At 37.8% G+C, this 13,059-nt stretch overlaps 1 protein-coding gene across 1 annotated transcript in view; it reads left to right on the plus strand.

Moving 5' to 3' along the window:
• Positions 1-13,059, plus strand: part of ANOS1 (anosmin 1) — a gene marked incomplete at both ends in the record, with an annotated part of 147,862 nt that overhangs the window by 101,134 nt on the left and 33,669 nt on the right. Inside the window, 2 exons of the mRNA XM_082490953.1 lie at positions 1,545-1,674; positions 11,255-11,457. Coding sequence (XP_082347079.1) covers positions 1,545-1,674; positions 11,255-11,457 — 333 coding nt within the window. The remainder of the gene's footprint in view (positions 1-1,544; positions 1,675-11,254; positions 11,458-13,059) is intronic.

Genomic DNA, 13,059 nt, shown 5'->3' on the forward strand with positions numbered 1-13,059 from the left:
TGCGACACTTACCAGTCTGAGAGCAGTCTATAGCGCAGTTTAGAAAAGCTCTCTTTCCTTTACATGCACATCCAAACAAGATATCCGTTTCCCTAAGTTTTGCTTGTCACCAAATGAAGAGATTAAGTGTAGGATAACACCTCCAAATTGTATTGGTCAGGGCTCTAAAAATACCATTGCTGAAGAGCTGAAGCAACTTCCTTAAGTTCTGGCTATGAGTTAGGTGAGCAGCTGCTGCTTTCTTACACAGACTGGAAAGAGCAAAAAGCAGAAATGATGCTGTGCCTTTTTTAGGAAGTGCTTGGCATCATTGCAAGTAACATTGAATGCTATACAAGGAAGGTGGATTTTTGAAGTTATACAAAACAGAGCTTGTGAAAAGAAATTGGTGTCGCTACATTTTTAGTGAGCTTGAATGTTTGGTCAGTAATGATAATCAGATATTCAGTAATGATTTTATAGTATATTTTGACATATACAGGGCATTTGGTTCAGGTTCATGTGTTATTTTGATTAAAGAATTAAATTAAAATACAATAAATGACTTCCTAAAATAAATTGAAAACTGGATAATTGAGAGGTAATTGCAAAACTAAAAATTGCAACAAGTGGATGAGTTTCTGATGGGTTCTATAAAAATGCTATGTCTTCTGTACTTGGCAGTGATTCAGGGGTTGCCAGGAGGCTGCGTTCAGTTCTGGTCTTTGTACCTTAGGAAAAATAAGAAACAGTGCAGAAGATAGCTCTTTAAAAGTTTAAAGGGGAAAAAAAGACACTGGAAAGCAGGACTGAGAATAAGAGCATGTAAAGCACCTCCTACTGACAGGGTTCAGAGTGCATCTATGCTTATTCCATATTTCAGTAGTTAAGGCACTCCCCACAGAAGGTGGAAAGTGAACTCATGACACTAGCAGTCTCAGTGGGTGCTGTTGGAGAAAAGGTCATCTCCTATGACCTGAGAAAGGTCTGCAGGGAAGAGTTAAAGCTGTGAGTGTCTTTTTGACGTAAGTAAGTGCCAAAGATCTGAAGAAGGCTTACATTCATTACCTGAGGGTTTCGTGTTTCCTATGAACCAGAATAAGCGGCTTCTCACAGCGCTGGATTTTGTGAAGCCATTTTGGACCCCTAATTCTCTGAGAATTGAGAATTGGAGAAATGAGTGCTGTGACCTGGGGCAATGTGTCCTGAAACATCAACACCTGAACAGCTAGACCCTATACACCGGTGAAGGTTGTGACAACTGGAAAACTAATTTTGTGGATTTAACACTTCAACAGTTTTCTAAAGGTTACTTTTCCCAGAAAAGACCTGCAATGCACTGCAAAATTGGGTGGTTATATGATTTTGTTTGCAGCTGTAAGTGCTTTGCAGTGCAGAATGATGCTCAGAGTCAGGTGAGGTGGTTGCATACAGCCTGCCAACACTGGTGCATATTAAAGTGCGTCCCCTACCCTTCAGTCTGACTAACTGGTGTTGCACGGGAGGTGATAGCATAACTGCCCACGTCAGAACGACAAGTGTAAACATGATATTTTCCCCACCAGACAACAGATGAGCGTGTTCGGCTGCCGGACATCCGAGCGAGCAGGTGGTACCAATTCCGTGTGGCAGCTGTGAACGTGCACGGGACGAGAGGCTTCACGGCACCCAGCAAGCACTTCCGATCCTCGAAAGGTTAGTTTTCATTTGCTACGTCTGGTACTCACCTTCCATTCACTCAGACTGGAGCACAACCTGATCTGCCTACTTGTGTAGCAGAAGGTTTTTAACAGGTGGGTTTTTGGGTAGTTTTGCCACTGGCTTTAGAAATGATGTGAGATTTGTTTGAAGTCAGCAAAGGAATTAAAGGTTAAAGATGTCATTATTCTTTTATCAGTAAGGGGTCTCAATGAATAAACCTCCTTTTAAACATTTTCTGCATGGTTGGTATCAAGCAACATGACCCTGACCGTGAAACATGGAGGAACTGGGGTTTCAGTGTTATTCTGAGAGGTTTCTCTTATTTTTCTTTTTGGTTATGAGAAATATGTTGCTGCCATATGTTTAGCAGAGTATTGAAATACTTTGTCACCTATATCTAAATAATTTTAGTAGCATTGCTTTGGTGGAACTGTGGGCTCTCTTAATATAACTTTCCCCTTGCTAGCACTAATCATAAGTGCTTGAGAATAAAAAGGGTGTACATGCTAAGTATCACGATTCTGTTCATTAGAAAGGCACGCTAGCCAATCCACAAAGTATTGTAGAACTTTTGTTGCCATTTCTGGTTTTGCAAGGGTTTGGTTAATAAAATAACTTTGAAAATTATTTCTCTAGCAGTTAATGGTACTTGGAGGATGGGGAAGATGGAAAAGGATCTCCCATCCTATGAAGTTGCCGTCATCGTCCCTGGTGTGTCTTTGACACATGCGAAGCAAAATTTTTCCGGATGACTCTCAGGCATAGCATAGGAGTTAGCACAGGCCAGAAACTATTCCGGACAGACAGATGGTCTGGATGTGGTCACCCTTTCTTAAAGGCAGTTAGTTGGTAATGTGGGCATAGCCAGACCATGCTAGTTGACTTTAGTGGCAAAGAATGAGATCTATCTCTCTTCACTCTGCGAACAGAGGTAGTTTCTAATAGAAAGACTTGTCGTTGTTTTAGTCGTGACAGAACCTTTACGCTGATATAAAGCATACTTCAAGGAATGCCTTTCCTCCTCTTTCTGCAGATAGAATTATCTTGCAATACAGGCAGTTGCCATCTAGGGGTTCCCGTCCTAGCTTTTCAGTCAGTCCTAGAAAAAGTCTTATTGTAGGTAGAGTTATAGAGGCATGCAAGCGCTTTTGCTGTTGTGGATGGTTTAATTACTTACTGAATAAGTACACGCTAGACTCAATAATTTTTTGGGCCTATAACCACATTTGTGGTAGGAAGGGTGGCTGGCATAGCTATCCCATTACTGCTGTGGCCACAAACCTCTTCAAGTATAAAATAAGTAGCATTTTAAGAATTTATTACACTTAAGTAGCATGTCATGTCAGTCACGTGAAAAATACAGTTCCTTCAAGCCGTTTTGAGCTTACTGCAAGGACTCAGCAGCAGCAGTAGCTTTCTCTTTGCTTTTCTTCATCAGCAACACTTCAGCAGGTACAGCACTGTGTTGCTGCATCAGGCACCAATGTTCTTTTTTAACTCAGATCACTGTCAGATGTTTTACTGAGTTTGTAAAGATTTTCCAACTATTCTACTTGGAACCACTATAATTGCAGTTACATGAAGGTGTATCATGACATCACTGAGGTTTTGGCTTGAGCGTGACATTTTCAGGCAGGTTTTTTATTAATTTCCAAAGAATTAATCTCCTACTGAATGTGCTAGCCACAGGAGTATATTGTTCAAAATACCTACATTGGTAGTGAATATAAGAAAATCCATGGTAAGTCATACTGAATGTCTCTTCAGCCCAGTATCTGACCCCAGACAAAAGTGGGTTTTTGGAGAATAGCACAAGAGCAGGATAAGCACGTAGGGATATTTCTTCAGAATAGCCTCCCGGCTGGCAGTGATTTGTGTTTCAGGAGCTTGCGGTCTTGGTATGATTACATGTTAGATACCAGAGTCCTCTTTTTCTGTGGTCTCTGCAGCACTTGCTCTCCTTGAGTGCTGCCCACAACTGGCTGGTGGAGGTGGGGAGCGCTTTTAGGACTTTGTGACAAGGACAACAGGAGCCAGTAGTACCTCTGCATTGCTCTTACCAAATAAACCAAAATAACGAGATTTTGATAATGGCAGAAAGTGTGTAGCCAGTGGTGTTCAAAAGGCTTCTATAACCCTCAAAATAACACTTTTCAAATCTAAACTCCAGCCCTTGGCAGAGAATTGTGAATTGCCAGACAAACAGCAAGGAGTTCAGTTAGCTATCAGCTTCATAGCCAAAGTCATCCTATTCTGGCAGCTCATTTGACTATTTTAGAGGCCTTGGTAATGTCAGTGGTTATTATAAAGATACCACGTTCGCCAGATGAAATGTGTAGAAGCGCTAGGTGTCACAGATGAAGATGCTGCTAGGTGGTGACTGTGGGAATGGTACTGGGGTGCCTCAATCAGTATCTCTTAGCCTCCATGTCCCCAAGTAGGCATTCATAGTGGTAAGTTATAGTGTCATATAGGCATTTAATTACTATTTTGGAGCACAGCAGGAAGCAGCAGCCCCTGCCTGGCAGAGAGGCAAGAAGCTGCCGCTCCGATGAGCCTAGTTTTTTGAGTGCCAGCATCTACTGGCCCCTGCTGAGCTCCTACAGGCACATTTAACCTCCAGTTTGGAAAAGGAAAGCGGACTTTGGCACATCACCTTTGGAAGGTTGCTGACTGTCTGTGCTACGTTTATGTGAAGTGTGGACAGAAATTCACATTAGTTCTCGTACTGTTTCAATTCACCCTGTTGTGCTGAGACCACGAGAAGATTATTATCTTCGTCAGACTTAACAGAAGTTTTCTTCAAAAAGAAACTCTTTGATCAGGAAACAGGACAGCAATTCCTAAGACAGTTTCTCACACAAGATGCTGAACTTTTACCAATTGTTTATAAGTTATAATGAATAGCAAATTATTTGGATTTATTTTTTCTTTAAAGGAGGACAAACATGATATATAATCTGAATCTAGGGAGGAGTATGGCACCACAAAGTCTCTGTCACTAAATATTTTAAGCTGTTAAAAAGAACATTCAGAACATTGCTGCAGTAATTATTTGGAGAGAAGAATTTTGTCTGGTTACCACAATACTGTTTTATACTATTTTTTGTTTTTTGCAAATGCAAAAAATGTGATCTCTAAGGAGACACAGCAAAGTAAGTTTTTGTTTTCTTCATAATAATGGTAAGTCTTCTGAGGTATATAGTTTCCATTAACTTTTCTATCACTAAATAAAACTCCTTATTATCCAAATGAGTTTAATTTCCTAGTCATGAAAAAGACAAAACCAGGAAAACAAAAGTATTTCATCGGGCATTCCAGCTTACCATTCTTCATCTAATTGTGTTTTGAGGTTTTATCTACTGCAGCTTTTGATACTCTTATACTATAAACATTTGAGGTGAAGGTTTATTAGCTGTTTTACACTGCCTCATGTGTTCATTTGTGGCATTAACCTGTAAATAATAAATAATCAAAGTGACATAGCTGAGATAATTTATTAAATATTCAGAGCTTCAGCAGAGATTTTTTTTAATGCTTCTAATTTCTTTTTTATAAAGGAAGTGAAGGGTTTGTATGTGGTTGTCCGGCATGTCCCTTCACAGCAAATGAAGCGATGCTTCGTTTTGCCAAAATGTGATCTCAAAGTTACAAGAAACGCTTATTAGACTATGCCTTTCTGTTTGGAGTGGCTAGAAGATGAAGTGAATACTGCACCTAGGAGAGAGGCTTCTTTCCTAGAAGTAGGGCTCTGTACGTGGATTTTCTGATTGACGCTGTCGGCTAAAAATGATGAAAACTTTCTGATATTTTGACAGTGGTTTCCACTTTTCAGGGTTTTTAAATTGTGTGTGCTTTCCTTTTCATCTTCAACTGAGTGGCAACAATTTGCAATAACAGCAATAAATAAAGCTAACAGAATGCCTGGCAGAACATTTTTGATCCCCAAAGGTACAAATATGTTTCACTTCATATTTTGACTGGCTCTCTCCAAGCTGCTTCGTTTTCTCTGGAACCAGGAGAGAACTGTTCCTGTAATCCATAAAGGAATCTCCTCGGATGAAAAGGAGTTGCTTTTCTCCCATTAAGCAGGCATGGGATAGCCTAACCCGACTGCTCGGAAGCTGCTCGGCGCTAGTAATACAACTTCTAATTTGTTGCATTTGAGTAGGCGTTTTTAGGCTATTTTTTTCTAGCATTTTATGATTTATGATGAGAATGAACTCTTAGTAACAGAGACTGCAGTCAGCTAGAGGGATCAGCGTTAGGCATTTCCGTATAACGCATTATCTTGCCGGTCTGTAGTTAGGTACTGAGCGATTTTCTGAGACAAAAAGAGGCTATAAGATGAACTCAATGAGCCCAAACCAGCCGATCCTTCTGCCTCTGCTAAAGGTTTTTATCTTCAACATGAAGGCAGTTGCTAGCATACACAGGATAAATTGTCAAGCAAAAGGAAGCAGACAACATTGTTTCCACAGCACATAAGTAGCATGCTGGATGTGATTTCATGCATACATTACAGAGTGTTAGTAAAACCAGAACAGACACCCACTCCCAGCAATAAAATCCTGTCTGTTGCTCCTCTGGGACAAATGATTTTTTTATACTGTTGCACAGCTGGTTTATGTGTGCCATTTCCATTGGGCAAAGCCAGTCCTCCCGCTTATGCCTTGGAACTGTTTAATGGTTGGAAACTTGTCTGTAGAGCAGCTTCAGCAGATTTTTAGAGTTGAAAGGCCTAATGTTTAAAAGATAGCAATGGGAGATCCAGTTTAAGTCAGAAAAAAGCGCTCTGTAATAAAGGGTTTAAATTAGAGTCAAACTTGCTATCACCTTTACAGCTCAGATTTAGAATTCCGGTTCCAATGTCATTATTTTCTTCTCTGACATATAGTCCAAATCATTTACTGTTTTCATTACAGTTGCCACATTTAGAGCCAACATGGATGCATTGCAGCAGTGTGTGATGCGATTCTTGTGGATAGCTTGCCCATGCTATTTTGTTAAGGTTGCAAAGTGCTTCCAGATCCTATTGATTGAGAGAATTTTGTAAAATATACATTTTCTATCGCTATGTTTACAAATATGAGTGTGGAAAGATGTGCATTTTGAAATGGTGATGGTGTGAGGGTTTTCTTTTTTTCTTTTATTTGCAGCAAGGAATCCTCCCATTTGGGGACCGGAGACAGTTTTGCTTGTGATGGCTGAGTAGCCACAAGAATTTAAGTCCTTTGGGTATATTCAAGCCAGATACTATCCAGACAAATGCAGTACTTACTCCATGTGCTGGAACAGCAGCTTCAGCCTTGACCTAATGAAGCTATCATTTCTAGCAGCGAGAAGTGATTTATTTGTCAGGCTGCTGAGACCAGAATTTTTTCGAATTTGAGGACAGCTGTCTGTGCCAAATTCTAGTATATATATAATGACTTTTATTCTATTTGAGTTGTAGTATAAACTGCAAAGAAAAAGCTGCAGCTAGCATCGCTCTTTCTGCAAACCAAAGACTTTGATTTAACACTCAGATAAATTCATGTATATAAAATTTCAAAACTTTAAATTTGAAAAACTGAAAGTAGTTTCCATTCCAGTAATTTAATGTTCATGTATCTGAATTATACATGTGGCCAGTCAGTCAAAGTGATCACGGGTGTATGAAGCCTAACAGTAGACTGGCTGTTAGCTTCATGGTCAGCAGAAAGCCAGTTTAGCTTCATAGTCAGGTTAACAAACACCTTATGTATATAAGACTTATAATCCAGTACCAGTTATCAGACCTTGAAGTACTTCAGCATGAGTTGTATACTGCTTTTAATGTCTGTATAGACATAAGCAGAACAAAGCATCTTGTAGAAGCGTGACTTTTCCATGCAATAATGCAATAGTGAAGGCTTAAAAAAAATCAGAAAACCCAACTGATCTGTTATCTGGTAACTGGCCAGCATGTATTATGGAAGAGCGCGCTCTTACACTTAACAGGTTTGGGGGTTTCGTTTTTTTTGGGGGGGAGGTATTTTTTGGTGGGTGGCTTTGGAGAGGTCTGGGTTTTGGGGGTTTTATTTGGCTTGTTGGTTTTTTGAGGGTGGGGTTTGGGTCATTTGGGTTTGTTTCCTGTTAATATCAGAGGTCACAAATCCTACCTTGCTGCTATTCCTTGTCACCTGTTTGTTTTGGTGGTGAAACTCGGTCCTTTCAGATGAAAGAAAAGATTAATATTCTTGAGTTTTTTAGCTTGCAAAATTATATTGCTGCCAGTTTTAATAGTGATGAGTGTCATGGAAAGATAGAAATAGATGAATAAATTATATATTGGTATTGAAATGCTTAATATGGAATGGATCCTCAGCTGGTATAAAATGCTTACTAAGTGGCTTCGTATTTCAGGTAATACACCTCAAAGCCAAGAAATATTTTACGGTTTTGGCTCTACAATCAGACAGGTTTTTTTCAGATAATTAAATGCAAAACTGTAATAAAGTTTTGTTCATCTTTGATGTCCTAAGTCCTTCTAGTTTATTATTTTCTCCAGCTTAGTCTTCTAGTTTTTGAAAAGCTGTTCTGGAAAATGTGGCCCTTTCAAATGTGTTGACTTTTCATGTCTGTCAACTGCAGATCTCCTTCCTTTCTGTCTTCTACTGCTACCGCCACCATTCTTCCTCCTGTTCAAAGGCATTTTTGTGGATAATATTTGCGAGACTTGCAAAAGAGAGACTTTGAAGAAAGGGGACACTCAGGAAAATGTTTCTGCTATTGCTGTACTATTTCACATCTATATTCCTTTTATGAGGATGTTCTTTCTCTCTTTAACTGTAATTACCCAATGATTTTTAGTACAATGTTTACATTCTCCCATAGGAAAGGAGAAACACTACTAGACTTTCTTTTAAATATGGATCAGCTTTTTGTCTGCTGACTGGACTGTTTCTAGTGAACGCAGAAGAAATGCTACTGATAAAGTACTGTTTTCAATAAACTGTGCAGTTATAAAAAGTACAGGGTGAAATGCTGGTGCTGTAGAAGTCAGAAGAAATGATCTCTTGGTTTCCGTATGCACATAGTTCTTAATGTTTTCTTTTTCTGCTTATGTTGCTGAGAAAAACAGGGGTGTTTGAAGGTACCTTAAAAAAGAAATAATCCTGTGATTCTGAGACATATAAAAGCTCTGGTCAATTGCTAAATTTATACAGGGAAAATTACATGCTCTCTTGCATTCTTATGGGGACAAAAACATCTGAAAGGGAAGAATGTAAATTTGGTCATTTGCTTTTAGATCTAGGAAAAATTGGCGAATAGAACTTCCAAATATTTTTAATCATGTAAGACACTTTTTTCCAGAAAAGCTATTTCACTTAACTTTTACATTTTTTTAATGACTCTCTTTTTAATGAGTCTTTTATAGATGCAGAATAAAGACAAACGCGTTTTATGGTTAGAATTGGGTTTGCTTATGTCTGATCATTTGTGAAGACATATTCTCTCAAACACTTTAATTCTATCACATATGTTATGTATACATAATACATGATGCATAGTACTTCTGGGAGATAACCTGAATAATTCACCTACAGTAATATGATCATGTTGCACTTCAGGTTATAAATGTTTTATTGCCATAATACATTGCCATATAACATAAAAAAAACCCTAACGTTTTAACTCAGTGAAGATGAATACTTAATAAAGATTTTGGATTTATAAATAATGATTCTGTTTATATTTATTGTACCTAAATTTAATTTGATATCTACTTAATTTTATTAAATGATAGAAGTAAATGAAAACTTGTGTTACAGAATAGTACAAACCATTTAACTAAATTAATCTCTTAAATATATCCCCTCCAATATGAATAGCTTTGTATACTTTAAGGTGGAGTTGTTGGCTACTTCACAGGTAAGGAAATAAGTGTAAGAACAGCGATTCTCCAGAGCCAGAAAAAAATAAAAGGAACTGGCTGGCAAGCTGATTAAAAAAAAAGGAGTGAGAAGAAATAAGGTATTACTATTATTTTGAAAATTAAGGTAAATTTTCAGAATTCTTAAACTCAAGTATACTTTGTAACTTTTATGGCCAAAAGTTGGGTTGAATTATATGTGTGAGGAAACAGGGGCATCCATTACTATTTAACTAAAATGGCATGTGTGAGGAAACAGGAGCATCCATTGTTATTTAACCAAGAGTCCTGTTAAATAACAGGAATAAGCCGTTATTTCACATCTGCTGATCTTTAAAAAGGAAATGCTGTCTTTATTAATTCTGAATGTGTCAATTTCAATGAACTAAATGATGGAATTTTTCAGTGAGACCATTTGTCATAGGGATTATCTGATGAACTTAGTATGCCTGGAAAGTTTGTTTAACAGCTCATTTACCATTATAAAAAGATGCAGGTGAACCACGCAGTAAATGAATGTCTGGTGTCGCCTCTGCACACCTCCAGTTTTATTTCTGTCAAATAAGTGGTGACTTATTTGGCTAAAAGGCTATATGAAAATGTTTGGGTTTTTTTATGAGATTGTTTTTTCTTGGCTACAGGTTCATAATGTGCCTTAATTACTATGTATTTCCTTTATTCTGCCTGATACACTTTTTTGTTTGTTTGTTTGAGTCACACTGTTTACTTTTACTTAAAGTTTGGGTTTACAGTTTCCTTATATTTTGTCACCAAATTTGGCTGTCACAGGCATTTAAAAAAAAACTAGGATTAAAAAGTAGGAGTTAGTAAATAGCAATTTGGACTTTTAGAAGCTCAGTTGCAAAATTTCCATTGATTCTCATTACTCAGGGCCAGGGTATTATATAGTAGGTCCACAAGGAGGACCTACCATTCGATATTGGGAAAGGTTCAATATTGGAACCCCTGACTGTCACGTGTCCTTCTTGACTCTAGGGTCAGCCCAGAGACAACTAGAGGAATAATATTTCAGTTGATGTTGACCAGACATTAAACCAGAATATGGAAATAAGTCACAGGCATAGCTAATTGTTTTTTGCTGTTCTGAAAAGCCCTGTAGACTTCTCGAACATCGTAATATATCATTACATCTAAATTAGATTTATTCTAAGGAGGTGTTTATATCTATGGTGATAAATATCAATCCTAGAATTCTGAAAGATTCAATGTGTAGAAACATAATGTTATCGTCTGAGAATTACCTGGCAACACCAAAAAAATATTCAGTGTTTCCACCATACAATTCTATGATGACTATACTAGGCCGCTTGTAGAACATGAGTGTTTTACACTCACCATGTATTTAAAGTAGTTAATGACAGAAGTAAAATTGATCGTCTAGTACATTTATATAAAGCTTCATAATATTTGTGAATTATCAACAACAGAGAACAATGACAAAACTAGACGATAACCCATAATTTTTATTTCAGTAGAGCTTGAATTTTTAAAACTTACAAGAAGCCAAATCACCTACAGGAAATTTTTGCCTGAATTTTCTTCAGTGTACTGAGAATATTTAATCCAGCTCATGTACGCCTGGTAAAATGAAGTTGATCTTTACCTTATTGAAGATGATCTTTACTTTAGAATCTTTTTGTTTGTTTTAAATTCCAGATCCGTCTGCTCCACCAGCTCCATCTAACATCAGAATTGCCAATATCAGTGCAAACAATGATGGGAGTGTAAATGTAATGATTACTTGGGATCTTCCAGAAGAGCCTGATATCCCAGTGCACCACTACAAAGTCTTCTGGAGCTGGACATATAGCAAATATGTAATCCCAGCTAAAAAAAAGAGAAGAAAGATTACCGATGGGGTAAGAAAGAAAATAGTAAATGGGACAGAAATATGGTTTATTTCGGGCACAAAATAGAGTGTAAGTAGAAAATATGTGATCAATCACAATGATTTCAGCAGCTGGTATAGTAGTGGTCTTAATTTTTAATATCACCAACCCCATAGGCGATTTTGATCTCTCAGTCTCTATCTTTCACTGAACTCAGGGAGACAAGTGGACTTCTTTCTTAAAATGCAGGTAAATACTATAAGATTTTGCAGGAGAGATGAATAGAAAGTTAAATGCTGTTTGTTGTCTAAATTCAGGCTTATTTTATTACTGCTTCTTAAAGATACGGTGTTTGTTTTATTTGAAAAGTCCAACATCATCTGTCATATCGTTCTTTCACTATGCAAATACAACTTGTGATGCTGTCATAAAGAATAACCATTAAATAGTTAATATAAGCCCAAGGAAAAAATAAACTCAAAACTCTTTAAATAAGCTGCTGTACCAAAGATCTGATGTATTTCCATAGCAATAAGTTCCTATGAGTTTCTTGAATGATGTATCAAATATACTTTACTGGAAAACTCTCTATTGTGATATCCTTAAGCATATGGCGTATAATTTTAAAGTAGTTAATAGAAATGAAAATCAGTTACAGATAACAGGCTGAACTTAATTCTCAGTGCTCTTAATAAATTCATTGTAAGAATTTGGTCCCATGTCTACGCTACCTGTATTTTGGCTCTGGCTGCCCACTTGCTCTGTGATGAATGACAGCCAGAGGGTTATAGTTCTCTCTCTGCCCCTTGGTCACCAAACCCTGAGAGAAATAAAGCCAATGAAGGCTGTGTGCTGAGTTCATCTACAGCAGATTGGACACAGCAGAGGCACCACCATGGGAGCATGCTGGACCCATCTCTTCTCATGGGACCTGATGGGTGATCAAGTTCTGGAGGCTACAGACTCAGAGTCACCACCACCAGCTCTGTGCTGGGCAAGCAGGAAAAGGAAATTTTCCCACAATTGTAGATATGGGGTAATTTCACATGCTGAGATAACTTGGTTCTTTGTTGCTACTTCAGTTAAATACTTTTTTTTTTTTTTAACTTTTTTTTTTTTTAAAGTAAATATGCATAGAAAAGTTAGTTCTTTCTCGTACTTCTAAAAAATCACTTTGTCAAGGTAGGAGTAGGGTTGGACTGTGCTAGGTAGAAAAGTTTGTGTTTCTCAGGAAAGCTGCCATTGGCTAGAGATCTTCATGGCAGAGGCTACAGCCTAAAGATACAGGGGAGCTTTCTGTCCACAAGCTGATACATCACAAAACCCAGAGAATTTTAAAATTGGACTGGGTCCTTAATGTTGTGTTGGCACTTTGGGTAGAGTACATCCTATGTATAAATATGTTAAAACAGATCTAATATACATTACAGTAATTTGGACCAAGTTCTGACCTTGAATGTAGGGAAATCCAGAAGACCCAAGGCATATTTTAGAGAAAAAGCAGGCTCTTAGATTATCTTCTGTATTACTCCTGGCTCAATGTACTTCTTCTGCTGCACGTCATGAAACAATGTCATGAAACAAACTGGCAATGCCAGTGAGAGTCAGACTTCCCCCACAAGACACTCCTGA

This window comes from Vanellus vanellus (genome assembly GCF_965231255.1).
Source record: "Vanellus vanellus genome assembly, chromosome: 1".
Classification (NCBI taxonomy): Eukaryota; Metazoa; Chordata; class Aves; order Charadriiformes; family Charadriidae; genus Vanellus; species Vanellus vanellus.